Below are 21,929 nucleotides of genomic sequence, written 5' to 3'. Positions count from 1 at the left end.
AGAGACGGGACTTCGAACCTACCACCTGCGGTTAAGAGGTTCAATATGTTGGAACTGTCGAATATGGGACAAGGTGCTGATTATTGGGATCAACTTTGAGGACCAAGTAGACGGAAGCGTAAGCTGCAAGGGCACATGGGCGTCTCCTAGGTCACTTCGGGTTACACGATGAGTTTAAAGAGCTTTGCTTGCGGCATATACCAAGATTCATATTCTCATCAGATTAAAAACTCAACAACTTTTATTTAAACCTAGGCCTCGGGCTTGTTCTTCCGCTTGTACGCCAAGAAACGATTCAAGTTGAGCACAGCCTCGTCCGCACGTAGGCGCAGCTCGCCATGGGCGCGCTTGTCAATGGTCTTGACCATGGCGCGCGCCTTGGGGAGCACCTCTTCAAGATGCTTGACAAAGTTGTCCTTCCAGAAGACGTCCTTGTCGTACGAGTAGCCCTCGTCGGCGTAGACGTCAAAGACCTGGTTGAGGGCCTCGACGGCGTCGGCGGGCGGCGTGGCTGGCAGACCGGCGAGGAGGGTGATGAGAAAGGTGCCGACGTCGCGGTTACGGCCTAGGGGCGCGGGCTCGAGGGCTAGCTGGCCGAGGACGCCGATGCACTTTACGCTCAGGGCCTGGAAGGGATCCTCGGCGTCCTGGGCGGCGGGGGAGCCCTTGGTGGCCTGGTAGAGGGCGATGAAGCGGCGGTGCTCGTCAGCAAAAGGGGTCGAGGGCCGGCCGCGGAGAGAGCGGGCGACTGCCCATGCGAGGCCGGTGACATGTGTCGCCAGACCGACGTCGGCAGTGTCAGTGGCCAGAATAGGGGCGACGACGCCAGTCCAGAGGGCGCGGCCAGCAGGATCCCAGGCGGCCTGGATGGGAGCGTTGTGCTTGTCCGAGAAATCGATGAGCGAGACGGACCAGGCGATGTTGCTGAGGGCGGCGAGGGCGTGGGACTGGAGGCGGAGGGCTGTGTCATCCGAGGGGGAGAGGGAGGCTATGCGGATGAGCTCGGGGAGGGCTGTATCGATGAGGGTCTTGAGAACAGGGAGATCGTCGATGTTGCCGTCTTCCTCGTCTCTGTCGGCGCCTGTTACCATCTCCATGTCGGCTTCTAGTTCGTCCTCGTCCATCTCATCGTCATCGTCTGCCATTTCCTCTCCATCAGAGGCCCCATCGACATCACCCATCTCCTCGTCGTCCTTGGCTCCCGTCTTTTCAGGCTTGGGGGGTCCATCAACATCCCCTGATGTGTTGAGAGTTGTTCCAATGGAGGCGAGAATCTCGAGGGCCAGCTGTTGACATTCGATGGGGTTCGCCCAGCCGAGAGCGTCTGAGGACTGACCTGGCTCGTAGGTCTTGATGGCCTGTGAGAGAGTGGGGATAAGAAGGGAATCGTCGGCACCAAGAGCCAGGTCTTGGCCTTCGAGAGCGGCAAAGAGGTTATGCAGGACACCACAGGCAAGAATGCCGTCACTGTTGGCCTTTTTTCTCAACGAAAGTAGGGTGCCGTATGTGCGGTGCTCCTTGGAAGCGACAACCTTGTCGGAAAGCTGCTCGTTGTCCTCACAGAGGATCATGAGACAGGCCAGGGCATCGCTCCTTAGTGAAACGATCTCGGGGTTGCTGGCGAGCTCATCAGATGTGAGGAGGAAGAGGAGGCGAGTGATGATGGTGTTGCGGGAGATGGCTTCTAGGATGTCATCTTGAGCTTCAGCGAGAGCAGTCAGAAGTGAGATGAGTGACGAAGCAATGCTGAGAATGGCTGTCTGCTCAGGCTTGGAACGTTTCTGGAACTCCAACTCCTTGGACAGTAGCAGTTCGGTAATCTGGTTCATGTGAGTTGATGCGTACTTGGCCAGTCTGAAGCATTTGACTTACCGACTTGGCCGCAAACTCAATGGCAGTGAGAATATCAACCCGGTAAAGATGAACACAGAAATCAGGCTCCTCCTCCTGAGCAAGAACCTGCAAGATGCCCCACCCAGCAGCACGACTCTCGAGAGCAGCATCAGTGAGGGTCTGGTCGAGAATGGTCCTCACGATCTGCTCGCGCAGGAGCAGCTTGCGACACCTCTCATCCTGGATGATGCTCGAGACGGCGGTCGCGGCGGCGGCGCGAGACTTGGGGTCGGAGCTCTTGAGGTCGTTGATGACGGGAAGGATCTTGGACTCTCTGAGAGCGGCGAGCTCTGGGTCCGAGGGCGGCTTGATGGTTTTTGCTATGGGGTTTTTGCGGGCGGCGTTGCCGCGATTTCTGCGGGACTTTGCCATGGGAGAAGAGTAATCTTTTTCAGGCTAGAGAGAAAGAGAGAGGGTTTGTTTCAAAGGAAGGGGACAAGATGGAGTTGTTGTTTCTTGTTGAATCGTGAATAATTTGATGGTGGATGAAAATTTACAAGGATGTTTTGCGACGGCGGTTCGTGCCCCACCAAAATATTTGTTTCGCCGTTGCTAACACTACGACGGAGTACATGCTGCCACTGCTAACTAGTTTTCAATTATCAGTGAGATTACTTACTTTGGCTGGGAATAACCTCTTGAAAGAATTGGCGTCTTGAACAATCCTTTGTGCCATTGCCGCGTATCCGTGTTCAGGTATGCCATTGTCTGACCCTGCCTTATCTGCTTCTCCCTGCTCTGGTCTCAGAACCACCCTTGCCTTGGCAAGTGACCTTTAACCTCTCGTGTCGAGTGTATTTACAAGGTTACATTATGGCTTTAGACAACGATTTCGGCTCGCCTCAGTTTTAGCAGTGCATGTATCAAGCTATGGAACATGATCATTTATTATTGACGATAAAAAAAAGGCTCCATTATGTACAAATATCTCTCAGCCATCTGCTCTATTGCTGTTCATCTTGAGACACTGCCATCTTACAGCATATCTCCAGGTGCCCCCAAGCCTAAAGCCACTGAAAGCTAAGCTAAAACCAAGCCACACTGCGGGATGCCAAGCACGAGCCACGCTGTTACATACGGTACGGTACAACCTCCAACAGCTAACCTCCGCTAGGTTCTAAGCAAGGGTCAGCTTCGTCATCCTTCTTCAATCTTTTGCTCCTAATTCATTAAAGGCGACTTTGTCCTTTTTACCCTCTCCCTCCCTCCCTCGTCGCAAACATCCGCCGCCCATGAAGAGACCCGCCGCGTAAATGTCTCCCGTCGACATCCCTCCCTAGTTCCTCGCCCGAAAGCTCTCCTCATGAGCTCGATCCCACCTCCACTATCAGCAGCACCCATCGACGCAGTCTGAATAACTACACCACCCCCAGACAGATCCGACGACGAAATCCACCATCATGACTCCTGCGCGTGGCAGAACAAAGGCGCGCTTTTGGGTAGGCGACGAGGAAATGGCCAAAAAGGACGACGATCATCATATCCACGGACACAACCCTAGACTCCCTCAATGGCAAGCTACTCGTGCGCCCCGTCGTCGCGCCCTCGGTCGTCTTCTTGCCTACGTCGTCTTCGCCTCGCTCATCTTCTACGCCGTTTACAACCTAATATTATTACCATCCGACAGTGTGACGGACCGCAGACAGTCTGCGACAGACCGCGAGGCGGCGCCGGGCCATGGCGCCAACAGAGGAGGTCAGGATAAGGCCTACAATGGACCCCTCAGGTTTCCGGAGCTGGCCAAGACATTGCGCAATATCCAAGGAACCGGAGGCAGCTATGAGAAAAATAGGAATGTCTTGTTTGCTGCTTCTAACCTCAAGAGCGTCTCTACATTACTCCCCATGGCCTGTCAGATGTCGGCGCAAGACCTGAACCATGTTCACTTTGCTATCGCCGGTAGGAGTGAGGTGCCGCTTAAGGAGCTGCTCCAGATCAACGGCATCGACGATAGCTGCAAGCTCTTTCTTCACGGTATGGATAACCCCCGGAGACTATCGAATTCACCCTCCTAATCGTGCCTGTAGATGCCCGCACCGACCATGCTGCCGCGTCTACTGAGACAAGGTTGAAACTCGCTACTATCCGCTCGTTTTGTAAGACCGGCCCCATTGCCCTTCTCAGCCTCATCTTGTCTAACTCGCCTGATCCCTAGTTTACATCAATAACTTTATGCATCCTCAGGCCATCATCGTTGATGGTTCCCACCTCGAAGATGACTATTTCCTGCGCTCCATTCGGGATCAAGTGATGGCCACAAAGTCGGCCCTCATAGAACTCCCGGATAAGCCCGAGACTCGCTTCTCTTGGATCTCAAAGCTTGACGCTTCGTCCCTGTCTGGTGAGCAGAGCCTCATGTAGTTGAGTTGCCAATTCACTAACTTGTCTCAGCATGGAACAAGGTGCATTTTGATATCATCATCCAAGCACCCCCTCTTGGCACGGCCAACTTACAAAGGCTCCTCACTTCTCTTCGAAATGCGGACAAGAGCCCCATATCTATTCCTCACCTTACCATTGAGCTGCCCTCGGTCGTTGAGCAGCCCCTTGAGAAGTTCTTGTCTGATTTCCAGTGGCCCTTGAGATCATCGGGTCAACTGCCCCAGTCGCAGATGATCTCACTCCGCCACCGAATCCCCTCTCACCAGATCGATGAAGAGGAGAGCTCGGTGAGATTCCTAGAATCATTCTGGCCAGGAAAGCCTTCACACAACCATGTACTTGTGCTGGCACCTCACACTGAGGTGTCGTCCCAATTCTTTCACTGTAAGTGAAACCTTGCATTCGCCTATACATCATACTAAGCCGACCAGATGTCAAGTACACCATGCTGCACAGCTTCTACTCTCGCGCCTCTATTCTCCATGACTGGACTGATAACATTATGGGCATTAGTCTCCAGTCTCGCAGCACTCTTCTCGATGACACCACCCCTTTAACAGCCCCCAAACCCACCGACGAGTCAGGTAACGACAAGCCTTTCTTCTGGCAAGCACCAACCAGTGATGCCATCCTTATCATGGGAGACAAGTGGGTTGAGCTCCATGGTTATGTGTCGCGAATTCTGGAGAGGCAGCAAACGAAGAAAGACACGCCAGCCTTTTTGGCCAAGAAGCACGCCACCAAGAAGCACCCAGCCTGGCTGGAGTATGTACTTCAGCTATCGCGCCTCCGAGGCTACTTGACACTCTACCCCAGCCCGGAGACGGCCAGCATCATCCTCGGAGCCCACAGCGACTTGAGTAACGTCCCAGAGGAGTACTTGGGCGATGGAGAGGGAGATGGGGACAAGGGAAGAGCAGACAAGGCCACTTCCACCTTTGATTCCACATCTCAGATTGACATGCTCGCCACGCTGCCCGGCAAGGGAGAACTACCAGCGTTGGAGGACGTGCCGCTCGTTTCATGGGACGGCAACACCTTGACGTTTGCCGAGCTGGAATCAAGCTCAAGGAACCTCGCGCGTCTTTTCCGCCAAGAAGTCGGCGGATGCTCAGAGAGCGAGTCAGATGAGGAGGATGACTATGGAATGCCACGGCGTGACAAGGACGCAGGTGATCTATTTTGTAATACGGCTGGATCAGTTAGCGAGGCAGCGCCAGGGTCGGCTGCGCCAAAAGCAGCAGCGGCGGCACCAGCAGACGCGGCGCCTGCGGAAAAGCTGGTCAAGGATGAGGCGTAATAGGATCTACTGGTTGGGAGGGTATGGATATGGATGGACATTTTCCCATTTTCTCCTTCTTCACCATCAGCTACGGAAGGCTTTTGCATGATGAACTCTGGCGCTAGAATACAATGGAATTTCAAGTTTGGATATCTTATGTCATCATGAACTTGAGTTGCGAATCTTGGCAATGACAAGCAGGATGAGGCAAGTTCCTATGATGGCTACAGCTGTGATGCTGAATATCTGGACAGGGATGTCAGTACACAAATCAACCAGGGCTCAGCTGTCGGTCTGTGCTTCTGCGATCTGATGAGGGGAACTCACGGCATGTGTTTTCCAACCAATCTGAACGATTGCCGCTCTACGGCTATACTTGTTGACAGTTGCTGCGTGTGACCTGTCAGCAGGCCGCGGATCCTTCTTGCATCGTCGCCACACTCACTGATGTAGTTGCCCATGCCGGCAAACAGGGTCATGACGGACAGGGCCCAGAAGATGGTGCCGAGGGGTTTGGCCATGCGCAGCTCCAGCGGCGTCGCCTCGGTCTTGAGGTGGAAGGAGAGGGTGATGGCAACCGAGACGATGGCCATGTAGATTGAGAGGCGTAGATACGAGAGGAAAGCTGCGATGCGTCAGCGCTGGTCGCGTAAAAGAGCAATAACTAAATTCGCACTTCTCTCGTTTGCGCAGTGATCCCTCGCATCACTGCTCTCATTCTCAACTAGCAGAGGCCCAAAGTACGGCCAGTGGAAGAATGGTCTCCGCTCCTCCTCGCTGTGAAAGGATGAGTATCAATTGCACTTGGCGATAGGATTCCCGATAGCCGCACCTTATTTCACTAACGTTGACGGGTCGGGTGAAGCTCTCAAGCGGCGCGCAGCACGCGTGAACCGTGAGGTCCTCATCGTCGATGCCGTCGTTCTGATGGGAGGTCATTATGGGTGAAGAAAAGAATTGAGGTCGAAGGGAGTAAGAAGGGATGAATTCAGAGGAAGTCGGCGACTACAATGACCAGGCAGAGAGGAATGGAATGACCATGTGAGGTTGAATTGGGAAGGAGGGTGGTGGTGGTGATGTCAATCTGGTTGGCTACTGGTAGACAGCTTCTGAGACAACCTGGACGGGACGGGGACCTTCTAGTCTGGCTGTCGGCGCCGTCGGTCGGATGGTGCCATGCTTAGCACCGATTGCCGCAGAATGTGGCTTGCTAACGTTAGCTACACCATCTGCCGCGGCTCATGAGAATTAACGGCTGCGAGTTGAATCATGAGATGGATTTTTAGAAAAAAGATGGTGAAACTGGGTGTTGTACCAGTTTGTGAGATGGCATCATCATCAATGGGGCACCTGCATTTTTTATTTTCACTTGGTATCTCCTTCCTGCACTTCACCTCTTAACTTGCGCTCATGTGCCTCTGGCTTCTACATCAACATCTCTGCCATGGCATCGATTACACAAACAAAAGCTCTTTCAGAATCCCCAAACCTCACGCCATCTCCCTTCGTCAGTCCTAAGCGGACCGTCCAGCCGTCCAAACCTCGCCGCTCGCCCTGTGTTGGCCTCTGGGAGACATAGCCACTCCCTCACACAGTCGGGCACCTCTTCCTTAACGTGAGCAATGCAAATGAGAGCCTGGTTATCAGAAAGACCCGGAATTTTGACCTGGCCAGATTTGGAGGCATCGCTCTCAATAACCTCCTCGCCTCGGTATGCCTTGGCCTCGCCCTCTTCCAGGAACAGCGTGCACTTGTCCCGTACCGCATCGTCCATGCCGCTGAAAGCCTCGTCGAGAACCACCACGTCTGGACCCTTGATCATGGAGCGGATAAACAGGGCCACACGCTGCGCGCTGAAGGAGAGACCGCCAAACATGTACTCGTCTGCCCATGCGAGCTTCTCACCTGAAGGTGATGAGTAGCTTGGGTTGAGCTCTGGCGCAAACCATTCAAGGGCAGCCTCAACCTTTTCCCGGGCTGCATCATCCAGCTTTGGCTTTGCGCGGAAGGTCTCTGACCACGCGTTCTCGATAACCTGACGAACTGTTAGGTTACGAGGCATGTGCTGGTGAACTTCCGGGCTAGAGTGTCCGATCCGAGACTGGATATCCCAAAAAGTAAGTGGCCGTTTACCAGAGCCCGGTTCTGGAAGACGAGATCCTCCAAACAGTTTGATGGGAAGGGAGTAGGACTGGGGATGGTCTGAGCAGAGGAGGGAGACAATAGTCGTCTTTCCTGATCCATTGGGTCCAAAGACCCCCCAGCGCTCACCCCGTCGAACTGTCCATATCAATCCATCCTTGGAGCCACCAGTAGTCTGCTGAGTCCAGTTACCCAGCGCAATCTTTCCTTGGTATTGAACTCTGCACCCGTCCATCTCCACCAATGGCTCAGCATTGGGGTTCACAGGCTCAAGTTCCTTGTAAGATGCGTGCTCCAGGTGACCCGATCCCTCAGTGGATGCGCTTGAAGGGAGAACACGTCCAATATCAACGAGAGAGTGGAGTGGCAACTTCTCGTCCTCGGCGAGCCCACCCTTTCGCACCCCTTGAATGTACTTCTTCAGACCGTCCAGGACCTCTTCCTTGGGTCCCATCGAGCCCACCTGGCAGTCTGTCCTTAGGTACACCAGGTCCGTTACCCATTCGGGCACCGGATCCTGCGGTCGCGCGCTGAGCACCAGTCGAGGGCTCGCCTTTTCAGCCAGCGATTGAAGCAATGGGCTCAGGCCGGTGACTGTAGGCGGATCGAGTCCCATGAAGGGCTCATCGAGGAGTAGCACCTCGGGCTTTGTGAGGAGGGCACGAGCGATACGAGCCCTTCGACCTTGTCCGTTGCTGAGGAACGACACGGGTAGGTCAAGGAGATGATCAAGCTTGAGATCTTTGACGACTCTAGCAAGGAGATCCTGTGAGATGCTGGCATCGTCGTCCAGGTTTTCCTTCATGGGATTCAACTCCGTGTTGCCCAACAAAAAGTCTCTGAGAGAAAAGTCGGTGATCTCACGTCTCGACTCATATCTCGCCGATAGATACGCACTCGTAGCAACATTCCCGCCTAAGCTCCCTCCACCCTGCTCAGCATCAAAGCCCACATACTGAATAGCCTTCTGTGGTGTTCGCAACCGGCTCGACACAGCGTCTGTAGACAAGTAGGGATAAGACCGAGCAGCAGGGGGATCGCAGAGAAACCTCCCCCTCAGCGCCTGTAGGAAAGTTGTCTTTCCTGACAACGAAGGTCCCACGATGCACCAGTTGCGAGGTGTGGATGACGCCGAAGCGAGCTCGAAGCTCAAGTCGCTAAAGAGCGGCGGGTTGGGGCGCGAGGATGCTGCGTTGGGATGGTGCCGGTAAAAGGTGCCATTGGCGATCCTTATAATGGGGGGACGTGTCGGAAGAGGCCTCATGATGTGAATTGAGTTCCTCCAAGAAGTACAAGTTCCATTCTTGTACTGAAGTCAATCAGCGAAGTCGGAACTGTTCACCTTAGGTAAGTGAGTGACGATGCCTGCGTGGGTCTCCATCATGAATGGGAAAGCCGGGGTTCGGCGGTACGTACCTTCTACCAGGTGCTGGTGTGGGTACGTACCTCTAGGTGCGGCAACGCCAGCGCAAGGCTGCTCAAGGCAGCTGGAGCTTTCATCATCAACCACACACAACCAGCCAAACCTCCCATCAACGTCGCCTGCATTTCCTCCCACGAATAACCTCACAACACCCATTTCGAGGAAACTACCGAAGCAAGACACACATCTCGCACTCAGCAACACCCTTCTCTCTCGCCTCGTCAGTCACAAACCGCCAAGATGGTAAGCATCAAACACCACCGTAACCCATCCTCCGCGATAGCATCAAGCTAACAAACCCTCCCCTCCAGTCTCAGTCAATGCGCATCGTCCCCGGAAACAACAACCCCCAGACCTTCACCCACACGACGCACACCTCGTCGGCGCCTTCTGCCCCGGGCATCCACGACACCCTCCGCCACGGCGTCGGCGTCTCGCCCTACGACGCCAAGTCGTCGGTCCCCGTGTCGGCGCACCCCCTCGAGGCCCGCCTCAAGAACTGGGAGGCCACCCAGGAGTCCCTGCGCATGGAGACCCTCCGCCGCTCCTTTGGCATGGCCGAGCCCATCCGCCGCGGCATGGAGCTCAAGATTGTCCGCAACGGCGAGTGGCGGCCCATGGCTCTCGGTGGAGGTCTGCCTAGTGTCCACGAGGATATCCTCAAGGGTCGCGACGACATGATTACCTGGGAGGATATCTTTACCGGCGATGAGACGAGGGGTGTTGCTGGTTTCCACGATGAGATGGAGAAGAAGCTCAAGATTCAGTAAACATACACCGCAGTTCACCAGCCGAGCAACCATGTTATGACATTCTACAACAAGGCTCAATACGCTTTATAGAAGACCAAGGCGGTCGACCCGAAAGAGCTAAACAGGCCAGCTCGCCTGAGGTGTGCAGGGATGAAATAATATGAATTCAGCAATATGAGTGCCATCTATCCTGCTAGATATGCGCTGGGCATTGACAATCCTGTCAGCGAAGCGCCGGTGAAAAATAAATGAAAAAAAAAAAAAGAAACACGCAAACATTGAATATACACAATGATACGCCAATGTAGACTCCGATGCCCCCGTCTTCCACGCGTCATGCCCATCATTCGCTTCTCCTTACCAGACACAATAGACCAAGAAAACACTAATGAATGTACGGGCGACACCCTACTGTTTGGACAGTCAGGGGCTGGGCTCGTCGATTGTTGCGGACAGCTCAACTCGCAGCTGTCGATAGATTCTAGCCCATGTCGTAGTGAGCCCCTTGACGGATACAGGGGCCGAGTTTGTTTTGCTCAGGAATCGCTTCAACCCATCGTAGATGTCGCCTATAATACCACGCAGCAGCCTGACCCTCGAGATCGCTGCCCATCGCCGCCCCCTGACGAGAGATTCTTGTTTCCAGCCTTGGGCTCTTCCTCATCAAGATCCTGTGGTCGAATGCTCATATGTATCACATTGGGGCTCTCCGTGCTCAGCTGGTACTCTACGAGTCGGTTAGTAAAGCTTTCTTCGGTGAATTGATCTGACCAGCGGTGAATCTTACTCTTCAACTGCTCCTTATCATCTAATAGTTTTCCAAAATGGATAAGTCTGATGCTGCTGGGACTAGCGGGCTTAGCCTCCCAATCATTTCGCCATTCACGAAGTATCAGCTCCTTAAGGGTGTAGATGCTGATGCTGAAAGGATCCGGCTGCCCGCTCTCCGTCTGGTCTGGAATATCCACATTCCTCCGGTTCAAATACTTGGCGTCGATCTTGTAAGGATGTCGACTTCCCGATGTCAGGAGAAGAGTAATGTTGCAAACAGGGCCATCAGACGAGCCCCCGGCAACAGCCTTGATGTCGTCGACAGCAGGTCCAATACCCAAGTTAGAGTCCTGCTTTGTAGGTGGCGGAGGAGCCATCTCCTTTTCCTTGCCCTTTGGCGAGGGAGGTGCTGCGGTGTTTGACTGCTCGGGGTTCTCGGATGTTGTTGGTGCGGCTGTCGAAGACGATGGCTCGTTTGAAGCAGCGTTGTCGCCCGCCTTATCGGTGTCGCGTGCGGGATCGAGGGGCGCCTGTTGAGATGGCTGGTCTATGTTGTCAAGGGCGACAGCGTCATTAGGCTGTTCGAGTCGTGAGGTCTCTTCTGGTACGGCTTTACCACCGCTCATGGTGGATTCCGCTGCAGCCGACATTCTGGGAGAAGGGCGGATATGACAGGGCGGCGAAGGCTTATGATCACACCACGCGAGACTGGAAAACGTGTGATAGAGAGGGAGACCAACGCGACCAGATCATTCGCGGGCGTTGACACTGGTGGAAAGGTGGGTTCGCGATCAAGAGTTCGAGGATGGATGGGATGGCGGATCAAGGATGCGGATGAGAGTGGAAGCGTCTCGGTAGCGTAGCGTGGCCAGGTAGGTCTGGTCTCGGAATTAAAAGTGAAAGACGTCAAGTTCCTTGGGAGGATGGATCGACCAGGCCGGGGGCCGGGAGACCGGGGGTGGGGCAGAAATGGCCGGAGTCTTGTCAGCCAGACAAGACGCTTGATCAAGTTGTGACAGGATGGATGCAACGCAGCGTAGAGCAACGCAACGCACGAGGACGCAGAACAGAGGAAGAGGCAGGCGACAGCAGAGCGAAGCAGCAGGTCGAGCAAGCAACCCTGGGCGGTAGGCGGCTGGAGCGTGGAGACCCAAGTGGAGCGGACGGTGCGACGCAGTGGATTTCTTGGTGGAGTCGCTCGATGGACGCTTTGCCCGACAAGGAACGGCTAGGGAGGGGGGGCCTGGGGCCTTGGGAGCCTTGGCTTGGGGATGGCTCTTGAGTCGCCGAGAGAGGCACGACCAGCGATGACGAGGGCGAAGACGAGAGCCAAGACCAGGGCGAAACAACCCACGATGGGAAGGCTGCGAGGTGCAGGAGCAAAGGGGGGCTATGCTGCTTGGAGGTGTCGATGTCGGCGGATGAGATACGAGGGGAAACCGTTGGCGCCCACGGGGGAGGAGACGTTGAATGGATGCAAGAAATGTCGGACAGAGAGCCAAGATAAAGTAAGTACAGACGGGGAGTAAAAGTGACGACACCGCTGAGGGAGGTACTCTGGAGCTTGGGCGGGTGGTTTGGTACGCGCAGCGCACCGAAGTATGATAGTAGCTGAAACGACTGGGGAAGGACGCTTGGCGCTCCTCTGATGGTGCTTAAAAATGCTCTGAGCCGCCGCGGAAACGACGAAGCAACGAGATCCAATTTGCCTCTGTCTCTTGATGGACCAAAAGCAAGATTTGACGGGGAGAGGGACAAGAAGCCGACCGATGCGAGGATAGAACGGGAGGCTAAAAAGTTCCCCAGACCCAAAGAGATGGAGCGAGAAGGAGCCAAGCACACCTCAGTCAGGTACCTTCTGGTTCGGTTGGCGGGCATCGAGGTACCTTGCCCACACGGGCAGGTACTTCCCGTTCAGCAAGTCTAGGTTCAGTTCTTGCGGCAGGAACCACTGGCACCAGTCGTTGCCCGTGTGGTTGCCCGCCCGTGGTTGACGGGCCACGGAAGCCGGATGGGCCGCTCGACTAGCCCCAGCCTCGGCAAGCCATCGACCCTTGGCGGCGTCGGAATACGCACTGTATTTGCTGCCCCTGGAGACGAAGCTTTTGGCAGTCCATGGGCTCTGATCTGACTGCCTGAGCTGCTGCCCAACAGGACGTTGCACAGTCTGCCTGCCATTGGATCCATTGTGTTTCCCTTTCTGGACCGCCATCCGGTTGGTCTCCTATTCGCCCCCATCCATCATGAGTTCATCCTCTCTTCCATGATAGCCCTTTATGATATTTAACATGACTTTTGATCAACGAGATATCTTTCTTCCGTTTGTTTATACTAACAGAACTTTCGAGAAGAAACAATGGAGCAGCTCCTCGGATAAGATCCGCTCTACTCGCACTACTGGTCACTGCTCAGTCCATCACCAGATTCTAGGCCAGGTTCATGGCCCCCGGAGATGAGCTATTGATGCCCGAACGGCCATTGCTGCTATTCCGTGATGGTTTGCTAACAAAAAGCTGATCAAGAGAAGTAAAGGGCAGTTCAACTCGGATCTGCTCCTGAGCTCACACTGACTTGCATGGATACGTCTCCTGAGTCGGCTTGTTCCTGAACCGTATCTCGCCCCCAAGATGGAGGGAATAACCCAGCGTTTTCCCGCCACAGTCGTTTGCGGACGACGCACATGCAACACGGTCGAAAAACGGTCTCGACACCCGCTCACCGATATCTCGGGTTTTATTCCCCCTCACCTGCGCCATGAGGCCACCCATACGTGCGACTGTTTCTCCGCCATTTCGCTCCTCTTGGTCTTGATGCTCCTCAATTGACCTCCATGTCCCGACCAAAGAGGCAAGTCTAGATCTCGCCAGTGTGACCCTATGGCTGGCTTCGCCCCAAACGGACATCTGGATTAAGGTTCTTGAGCCAAACCGAATCAAGCCCACTCCGTCTCCCGGGCCATCTTCCGTAGATTCCTGCCATGAGTCGAGAATCATCTTGACAAGGGGCGCCCAGAAGACATGGTCTCAGGTTCGCCTCAAAGGAAGACACACGTGCTCTGACAAGGTCTCTGACGCAGAACGAGCTTTGTACTGATTTATTTGAACTGCTTTGAATCCTCACTATGCCTCCCGTCGCTAGATAGTTGACTCAGATATCGCTCATAGCACTAGAAGATCACCATTACTGCCTGCGCCCTGGGCTGGTTGGAGAACCGCCTGAGGGGCATGCGCGCTCACCACGTACCCAGTCGAGTGGCCATTACCTCCTCCAAACACATCATCCCCTTGGTCGATGCGCATTGACGCCATCTGTTGCGTGCCGATGCTCGAGAAGTATGCGTCCGCATCGTTGACCGCCTGCGCAATGTTCCCTTGACCGTTACTCGTCATTGCAGTCCGGCTTCTGGGATCCATATCCGTCGGCTGCCCGGCGTGGCCAAACATGCTGATGCTCTTCTGACTGTCTGCCGCCACGAGGAGATTCTGCTTCTGCAGGGCCGGCGAGTCCTGAAGCTTCCGGGGCCTCGCCGATCTGAAGACGGTCTGGACCGGCTTAAGGTACACCGTCGCCAGAGTGCCCACGTTGAGACACATCTCCTCCAACGTCGCCGAGTCGAGTCGTTCTGACTCCGCCGTGATCGCTGGCTTGTCGCCCATCACAATCTGCCTCGCAGCGTTCATATCCGTAGACAATAGCCGCCAGTACATGTATGCCCTGTCTCGAAGATCAGGGTTGTCTGTCTCCTCCGTCGCCCACTTCAGGACCTTGGGCACTAGCTCTTGTCCCTTGGTTGGTCGTTGGATAAAGAGCTTCACCGTCGCCGTAAGCAAGGCCAGCTGGACCTCGACTGGCTCCTCGGCAAATGAGTACAAAAAGTCCTCCAGCAGAGCATCGCTGTTCTCGATTCGATCCGCGTACTGGCCAATCACCCACACCATAGCCGCTTTCGCCTCAGGCTCGTCCAGGGAGTCAAGGTGCTCGCACAAGGTGCTGATAATAGACTCGTACTGGTTGGGGTATTTGCGGAAGATGTTTCGGATAACCACTGTGGCCTCCTGCACGATGTACGTGACCTTGGTTGCCACAAGCTCAAGGAGCAGGTTGATACACCGTCGCGCTGCTGGCTCAATCTTGATCGCAAGCTTTCCAATCGCACGCACCGCCTTGCGCACAAAGTGAACGTCAATCTCGGTGGCATACTCGCGCAGTTCTGTCAAGACTTCATCGATATTGTCCTCGTTGGCGAGCATAAAGATGAGTTCAAGCTTGGTGACCTTGACATAGATGGGGTCGTTGTACTTGCAGAAAAAGACTCGAATGTCATTCCGCAAGACTTCTGGTCGTCGCTGGAGAATGAGAAGGGCATTTCGAAGAGCGAGATACTGGACCTCGGGCCCCTTGGCAAGAAGTGTAACCAGAGGGGGCGACAGTTTCCTGCAGAGAGCCGAGATCTGCTTTTGGTCGGCGATATAATTCATCAGATACAGAATCACCCGAATGCAGGTCAACACGACGGACGAATTAGAATGCGACAGTCGTGGAGATATCCGCTCGGCCAGCAATACCGCCTCTCCAGATTCCTGTGGTACGTATGACATGAGGGCCTCGAGGATATACGTCTGACCCCATCTGTTTCCATGAGTTAGCAATATTCTTTTCAACAATTAGCTGACTTACTCGGAACAGTCAGGGAGAATGGCCACCATCTTGGAGGCATTGTTGTAATCAATGGTAAGTTTAATGGCATCACTGCGTTCCCAGATATCCATTAAACCAGCCAACGCACTTGCGACTACCGTAGGGTTATCATCTCTCAGCAGAGAGTTTAGGCGATCAATAAGATCTGAATTCTCCACCATATGTCGATCATGATCATAGAGCTTCGCCACGCAAAACGCCGCCGTCTTTCGAACATAGGGGTCACCGTCCTTGAGCATATGCTTGACCAGCGGTACAGTCGCCTCGACAAACTCTCGCACATGGATATAGGACATTGTGCGGAGAGCCAGTGCTCGCACTAGGGGGTTGTGGTCTTCCATATCCTAGGTCATGGTTAGTTGCTACTTGCTGAACGGAACTCGGTAGACAAACATGTTCCAACACAGGAATAGCCTTGACAGCAATTTCGGGTCTCATCCTTGCGTAGTTGACCAGGAATAGGAAGCACCTTCAATCTGTCAGCTATGGAACGTTTCCAAACTCCCAAAAGACTTACATCTTCTTGATTTCCAGGCTCTGGATACCCATGCATCCGATGATGTCAGGGAACAGAGCTACCATATCATTGTTGCTCATTGTCATGTTGGCGACAATCTTCTTGAGCGCAATCTTCTTGGACGAATAGTTCTTGTCCTTCTTTCCTCCACTATTCAGCTCGAGGCGTAGCTCGGCTACTTTGCCCTGCGGAGATTTTAGCCTCGAACTATACGTCGTCGTCGGCGGAATGTATGCGAGAAACATGGCGGCCATCCCGTGGTTCGTGTCGGCAGGGAAGGGCGGGTTGGCAACGACATGAGGTCGAAATGCGTGATTGGGATATGGAGGGGTTCTTGTTGGGCGGCGAGGGTACGGGGGGCAAAAGGAGGGAAAGGAGACAAAGATGGAAAGTCTGAGCGCAGCGGATTAAGGACGTGTTGAGGGAGCTCACGTCCTACGAGGCTGAGACATGGTAGAGGAGCAGGAAGGCTTACTCGAGCAAACAACTTGGAGTCCCCTCCACCGGCGGAGCTCGACATGGTGTTGTGCTTGTATCCCGAACGGGGCTATCACTGCGACTTGGCTTTGATGCAACCGGTGGGATGATGAATACGGAATAGGCGCCCCAGACTTCGCAAGCCCCTCACTTCTTGTTTCTTGGAAGACTCGCAGCGGCTGTCCAAAGATCCTGCAGCTAATTGGGCGAAACGCGTGGTCCAGCACCAGGAGTCGTGGAGGGTGGATGGCAGTTGGGAGGAGGGGACGGTCACATGTGCGCCTGAGGTGCTGTCCACGATTCCAAGCCACAGGGGTGTCTTTGATCTCTGGTGCGCTTTCTGTCGCTACGGGGCTCTCTCGTCGCGTTCGGAGGGGTCGATGCGATAAGGGTCTCGGAAAACTATCGCGACGTTTGTTGCGATCGCTGCTGGTGTCGTTTTGCGTCGGGCGCCGGCGTCGTCGGAGTGGGAAAGGAGAGCTCGAGAGACTCTCAGGTAAGCCAAATAACAGCAGCCAAGACTTTCTAGGGGTATCGGACGTTATCGATAACGGTTCATAGGGGGCTTGCAATTAAGCGTAAATTGCCCAGCGCCGGCGACGCCACATGGCTTCAGTGGGCCGCCTCCAATGAACCAACGTCGACGTCGCCCCCAAGCTCACACCTCAGCCTTTCGCGACACAACGAGCGACCGACCACGATATCCTCTGCCACCGGGCAATTCACACCTCTATCCGCAGTAAAAATGTCTTCTCAATCCTCCAACGCCCCTGCCTGGGTTTCGCAGCTCGAGCATCCCCCTGCCGCAAAGGCCAAGGTGGCAGGTGTCCAGGACCCTCCAGGCTTCAGCTCCGGAACCGCCGTATCCCACTCCAAGGCATGCGCGCTCCCTTATCGCGTGGATTTCGATCACAGGGCGACTGACACCCTTCACAGAAGCAGAACAAGGATGCCAAGGTTCAGCCGCGCAAGCCCCCGACCGCCGAAGAGATGGATACCCTGAAGCTCAAGAAGGCGTGGGAGGTCGCGCTGGCTCCCGTCAAGGGACTCCCAATGACAGGTTTCATGATGTACATGTCAGGCAACTCTCTCCAGATCTTCAGCATCATGATGGTCTTTATGGCCTTCAAGAACCCCCTGATGGGCCTGGTCAACACGAACCAGGCACTCGAGCGATTCCAGACGGAGAGCAACTCAGCCCAGATGTTGCAGGTCAAGTTCGTGTACGTGGCGTGCCAGCTTCTTGCACTGGCTGTTGGAGTTTGGAAGATCAATGGCATGGGCCTATTGCCGTGAGTGTCATAGACATCTATGCTTGACAGTGGCTAACAAACCCAGAACAACACGATCAGACTGGTTGATGTGGGAGGGGCAGAGGGAACCTTTGGAACACGCTGTGGCAGCGTTATAAACCATTACAAGTGCTATGATTAACAGCCGGTCTATATAAAGACCTATAATGAAACCCCAACGCCACAATTACATTGAATAGAAACTATCATTTTATGCATGTACGTCAACGTGCATACCAGCAGACTCACATTTATAGAATCAAACCGCTGCGTTTGATACTTCTCTTTTCGCCCTTGCTGCTCTCCATTGCAGACCTCTCTTGTCTAGCAGCCTCAGAGCAGGCATCAACGCCAGGTTGATCAGCGCAAGGAATGTGAAGCACCAACCCCTGCCCATGCCCTTGATCATAGAGTCAATGGCTGCCGTTGCCGCGGCTCCAAACAAGCACCGCACGAGGTTATTAGCTGCTGTTGCGGTTGCGGGCGCCTGGGGGTTGAGATCAACGATCAGCGTGTTGAGGACGCTGAACGACGTTGGAATCAGCATGCCAATGAGAAACACTAGGACCAGCGGTACGGCAACTGATGTCTCAACCTCCAACGCCCATCCATATGCAATAAGAGCTCCAATGCCGAGAAACAGTGTAGGGTACAAAGGCTGGATCCGGGCAGTCTCTATGGGGAATCTTGCGAGATCATCTCCTCGACGACGATCGATGGTGAAGCCAATGCTTTTTGCAATGCGGCGATAATTCCAGTCCAGGACATACCCTTGAGCAACGACCGCGCCAGCGCATCCAGCCCCGTAAGGGAGGTAGCAGAGTCCGACCTCGAGGTCGTTGTATCCGTATATCTCTTTGAACAGGGTGGACATGGTTGCTGCCACTAGGATGAAACCAAGATATATCATGGCGTTGATGAACAGGATGAGAGCCATCTCTTTTTCGAACACAATGCCCAAGGTTTTCAGGGGGTTAGGAAACTTGAACTCCCGCTTGGGAATGTTCTGGGATGTAGCGTCATCGCGGTGCTTGTAGAGGTCCAGAAGTGACCTGTTCCATCGCTGCGGTGCTATCGACCCATTACCAACCACATTCCGGCACGTTTCTGGGGCTGAGAGGACCCAAGGAACGAGCCATGAGACAGCGAAGATGGTACAGAACCAAAAGATGGCTGGCCATCCGAGAAACTGGCTCAACACACCCCCCAACACTGGTCCCAGTGCTGGTCCGACGTTGATACCAGCACCCACAATTCCCATGTATTTGCCCCTCTCAGCCGTCGACGAGATGTCTGCAATCACGGCGAAACCGAGCACCAGGGTCCCGCTACTCCCGGCACTTTGAAGACATCGTAATACCAGTAATGCGACATAATTCCGCTGTAGGGCGAGCCCAATATTCGCGCAGATGTATATCAGGAAGGCCAGGATGTAGGCTGGTCGACGTCCTGCCATGTCACCAAGGTCCCCAAAGATGGTGGGGGACAGCCCCTGAAAGATCATGTAAGACGTCAACGTGATATTGATAAGCGAAACGGAAACGTCCAGGTCTTCGGCGATTGGGTTCAGGGCTGGAAAATAGATGTTGGCGGTCAGGGGTGAAACAAAGCTTGCGGTTGTCACCATGGCCGTGATCCATCGCTTGGTGTTCTTGGAAAAGCTGCTATAGGGCGGTCCGCTCGAGACTCTTGACATGCTTTCCGGATCGTTCAAGATGGTCTGGTCCGCATGCTCTGCAGACTCCCGAATGGTCGATTCGTTAGGCTTCTCAGCCCCGCGCTCGGGCGCTGCTGATATGTTCGATTCGTCCATCTCTGCGTTGGGATTCTCATCATGGCCAACGGGGCTGCTAGCGTCGGTTGTTGGGTGATTCTTGCTGCTCCCTTCCATGGCCGATCCTTGGAATAGGGGAAAGGATAAGTTTGTTGTTCATGACGTGAGGAGAAGCGAGAGAGGAGTGTCCAAGTCTTTTTCTATTCGATAACGTGCTGGCGATATCGGCAATGATTCTCCATCCTCCTTAGATGCTCTATTTCCGGAAGCCATGATGCTTATTTCCGTGCCACTTCGGCCGGGAGGTCGACTCGGACGAGACCCACGTCCCGGAAGGTCCCCCGTTCCTGTCTCCGGCTTGCGTCCGTTGGCAACTCGGCGAGGTGCCGATGATGGGGACTTTTGCCGCATCATCAAAATCCCCACCACCGCCAGTGGCCAGATCAAGAACCGCTGCAAGCTGGTGGGGAGTTCGTTGAGTGCCAACCCAGGGGTAGACGAAGGAGTGAAGCACGTGGGAGCATCTTGACTGTTAGTCGATCATTTGCTGGTCGAAGCTAGCGAGTGGAGTTAGCGAGAGTTGCACTCATAGGATGAGGACAACAAGGCTCTCGACAGTGAGCGATGTCTAGAAGCTGCGAAATATGCTGTATTGAGGATAGAGCAATTTTTCAGACCTCAATGGCTCGTAATTCGGATGATGCTAGAGTCAAGATGGAGAGGAGAGAACTGGCAAGAGTCGGCTGTGGGTTGGGGTTGAGCTGGTGGATGACTAAGCCACCCAACTTGGTGCTACGTAACAGCTCTGCGTCAGAGCTTCATCGAATTGCAGCCATGGTGTCTAGAACCTCGGATCTTCCTGTTGATGCATGAGCTTGAGCCGAAGCAAAGCAGACAAGGCGCAAAACCTCGCATCCACTACCAGCTTAATATCGACGTTTCCCTCCTCTTCGGCACTTCTCTCTCAGTGCAACCCTCCTTTCCGGCCCGGGAAGGGTGCGCATTGGACGCCATGGACATCACAATCGGCTTCAACGAGCTCCTTCGGCAACGAGATGCGCCAGCGGCGAAGAAACGAGCCACCATGGATGCCATCGATGGCTTTCTGAAGGAGGCATACCGGATCGTCCGTCACGCCCTCCCCCTTCTCCCTAGCCACCACACTCGAGCTGACCGGCTGTCACAGAACTCGCACATCACCAGTCTGCATCGAGAACTCCAAGACGTTAGACAGGCCTACCTCTCGACTGCACAACCAAGAAAGACGCATAGCCGAGCTGCAAAGGGGCAATCACGCGTACTCTCGGACAGAGATCGAGAAGACATCGACGCCAATGCGAAACAGATGATCCGGGAGCTCAACGCCAGCATCCGCGCCCTCGATGACGCCGAGCAGCTGAGGCGCGAGACAGAGTCGGCCATCATCCGAAAAAAGTACGTGGGAGGTCTCGGGGCGTTGGGATCATGGGCGTCGGGCGGCATGGCCAGCAACAAGTCGAACGAGCATGCGGCAGCAGAAGCAAAGGCGCGAGACGTTGGAATTCACCGGGACGGCATTCTATGGTTTCTGCGACAGCGACTGGAGTTGTGCTGCCGGACGCAGCAGGACATGATGGAGGCACGTCTGACACGGGAGATGGAAAAGAGCCGCAGCATGCTCTCGAAATCCGGGGCATCTATCGCCGGGGACTTTGCAGAGTTCCCCCCTCCGTCTGTCCGGCGACAGTCCCAGGCGACCCCTGCCTCTGGGGCGATCCCTACGTCCGACGACGGTCAGGCTCCGAGCGAGAGCCAGGGGTTGACAGAGGAGCAGATACAGATGTTTGAGGAAGGGAACCAAGACATGATGAAGCATTACGAGAGCAGCTTGGACAAAGTCAGGTACGTTACGTTCCATGCCATGTGTCCTTCCCACACAGTAGACCGATTGCTGGGGCGGCTCTATTCTGTGCCTGAGCTACGCTATGCTCTGTATATGCGCCAGGGTGCATTTGATAGCAGGCGCCCCACCTCGTCTACAGGAAAATGAGCCGGTGTTTGCTCAGGTGAACTGATTGAGGGTCCCGCAGAACCGCTGAGAAGTCTTTGCTGGAAATCTCTGAGCTGCAGTCGCTCCTCGTGAGCAATCTTGCGACGCAGTCGGCGCACATTGAGCAGCTGGTGGCGGACTCGTTTTCCACTGCAGACAACGTGGGAGGCGGTAACAAGGAGTTGAAGAAGGCGACGGAGCGCGCAAGCTTTGCCAAGTACACTTGCTATGCGGCCAGTGGAGTGTGCGCGTTTCTGATTCTCTGGGACCTCGTGATCTGAGTTTTGATTAACGAACGAGAAGGGGGTGTGGGTAGGTAGGGCGACGTGGTCGTCGTGCCAGCCGACGATTGATTGATTGACTAGACTGCTTGAATGAGCCACCATGCAGTGCAGAGCAGATCAAGGCGTTCCAACTGCCTGCCTGACAGAGGGGGGCGTGGGAGCCGCAGTTGAGGAATAGAGAGGCAGAGACAGCCAGGGATGGATCGTGTACGG

General features: G+C 54.6%; 10 protein-coding genes across 10 annotated transcripts; 4 read left to right on the top strand and 6 right to left on the bottom strand.

Annotated features, from left to right (window-relative positions):
• Positions 1–251: 251 nt before the first annotated feature.
• Positions 252–2,265, bottom strand: MRS44_006395 (uncharacterized protein; the record flags this gene model as incomplete). Its single annotated transcript, XM_046274614.2, has 2 exons — positions 252–1,820; positions 1,873–2,265. 2 exons carry the CDS (start codon positions 2,263–2,265, stop codon positions 252–254), a joined length of 1,962 nt encoding a protein of 653 aa, XP_046140011.1.
• Positions 2,266–3,293: 1,028 nt separating this feature from the next.
• MRS44_006394 (uncharacterized protein) lies at positions 3,294–5,575 on the top strand (the record flags this gene model as incomplete). The annotated part of the gene is made up of 5 exons (XM_046274615.2): positions 3,294–3,867; positions 3,921–3,989; positions 4,049–4,234; positions 4,285–4,659; positions 4,707–5,575. 5 exons carry the CDS (start codon positions 3,294–3,296, stop codon positions 5,573–5,575), a joined length of 2,073 nt encoding a protein of 690 aa, XP_046140012.1.
• A 144-nt stretch (positions 5,576–5,719) lies between these two features.
• On the bottom strand, positions 5,720–6,496 carry MRS44_006393 (uncharacterized protein; the record flags this gene model as incomplete). Its single annotated transcript, XM_046274616.2, has 5 exons — positions 5,720–5,803; positions 5,885–5,946; positions 6,003–6,182; positions 6,234–6,334; positions 6,390–6,496. The coding sequence occupies 5 exons, from the start codon at positions 6,494–6,496 to the stop codon at positions 5,720–5,722; spliced, it is 534 nt and encodes a 177-aa protein (XP_046140013.1).
• Positions 6,497–7,031: 535 nt separating this feature from the next.
• MRS44_006392 (uncharacterized protein) lies at positions 7,032–8,963 on the bottom strand (the record flags this gene model as incomplete). Its single annotated transcript, XM_046274617.2, has 1 exon — positions 7,032–8,963. The coding sequence occupies one exon, from the start codon at positions 8,961–8,963 to the stop codon at positions 7,032–7,034; it is 1,932 nt and encodes a 643-aa protein (XP_046140014.1).
• Positions 8,964–9,362: 399 nt separating this feature from the next.
• MRS44_006391 (uncharacterized protein) lies at positions 9,363–9,892 on the top strand (the record flags this gene model as incomplete). The annotated part of the gene is made up of 2 exons (XM_046274618.2): positions 9,363–9,365; positions 9,434–9,892. 2 exons carry the CDS (start codon positions 9,363–9,365, stop codon positions 9,890–9,892), a joined length of 462 nt encoding a protein of 153 aa, XP_046140015.1.
• A 551-nt stretch (positions 9,893–10,443) lies between these two features.
• Positions 10,444–11,295, bottom strand: MRS44_006390 (uncharacterized protein; the record flags this gene model as incomplete). Its single annotated transcript, XM_065621746.1, has 1 exon — positions 10,444–11,295. One exon carries the CDS (start codon positions 11,293–11,295, stop codon positions 10,444–10,446), a length of 852 nt encoding a protein of 283 aa, XP_065477818.1.
• Positions 11,296–13,803: 2,508 nt separating this feature from the next.
• MRS44_006389 (uncharacterized protein) lies at positions 13,804–16,380 on the bottom strand (the record flags this gene model as incomplete). Its single annotated transcript, XM_046273353.2, has 5 exons — positions 13,804–15,274; positions 15,323–15,687; positions 15,737–15,812; positions 15,861–16,045; positions 16,336–16,380. The coding sequence occupies 5 exons, from the start codon at positions 16,378–16,380 to the stop codon at positions 13,804–13,806; spliced, it is 2,142 nt and encodes a 713-aa protein (XP_046140018.2).
• A 702-nt stretch (positions 16,381–17,082) lies between these two features.
• Positions 17,083–17,748, top strand: MRS44_006388 (uncharacterized protein; the record flags this gene model as incomplete). Its single annotated transcript, XM_046280530.1, has 3 exons — positions 17,083–17,199; positions 17,274–17,629; positions 17,676–17,748. 3 exons carry the CDS (start codon positions 17,083–17,085, stop codon positions 17,746–17,748), a joined length of 546 nt encoding a protein of 181 aa, XP_046140019.1.
• A 140-nt stretch (positions 17,749–17,888) lies between these two features.
• MRS44_006387 (uncharacterized protein) lies at positions 17,889–19,520 on the bottom strand (the record flags this gene model as incomplete). The annotated part of the gene is made up of 1 exon (XM_046270381.1): positions 17,889–19,520. The coding sequence occupies one exon, from the start codon at positions 19,518–19,520 to the stop codon at positions 17,889–17,891; it is 1,632 nt and encodes a 543-aa protein (XP_046140020.1).
• An 895-nt stretch (positions 19,521–20,415) lies between these two features.
• Positions 20,416–21,713, top strand: MRS44_006386 (uncharacterized protein; the record flags this gene model as incomplete). The annotated part of the gene is made up of 2 exons (XM_065621745.1): positions 20,416–21,284; positions 21,473–21,713. 2 exons carry the CDS (start codon positions 20,416–20,418, stop codon positions 21,711–21,713), a joined length of 1,110 nt encoding a protein of 369 aa, XP_065477817.1.
• Between the last annotated feature and the right edge of the window lie 216 nt (positions 21,714–21,929).

The sequence above is a fragment of the Fusarium solani genome (genome assembly GCF_023522795.1).
Source record: "Fusarium solani strain SB1 chromosome Unknown bctg00000003_1, whole genome shotgun sequence".
Classification (NCBI taxonomy): Eukaryota; Fungi; Ascomycota; class Sordariomycetes; order Hypocreales; family Nectriaceae; genus Fusarium; species Fusarium solani.
The sequence above is the reverse complement of the archived record's forward strand: the minus strand, read 5'-3'. Positions and strand labels throughout refer to the sequence as shown.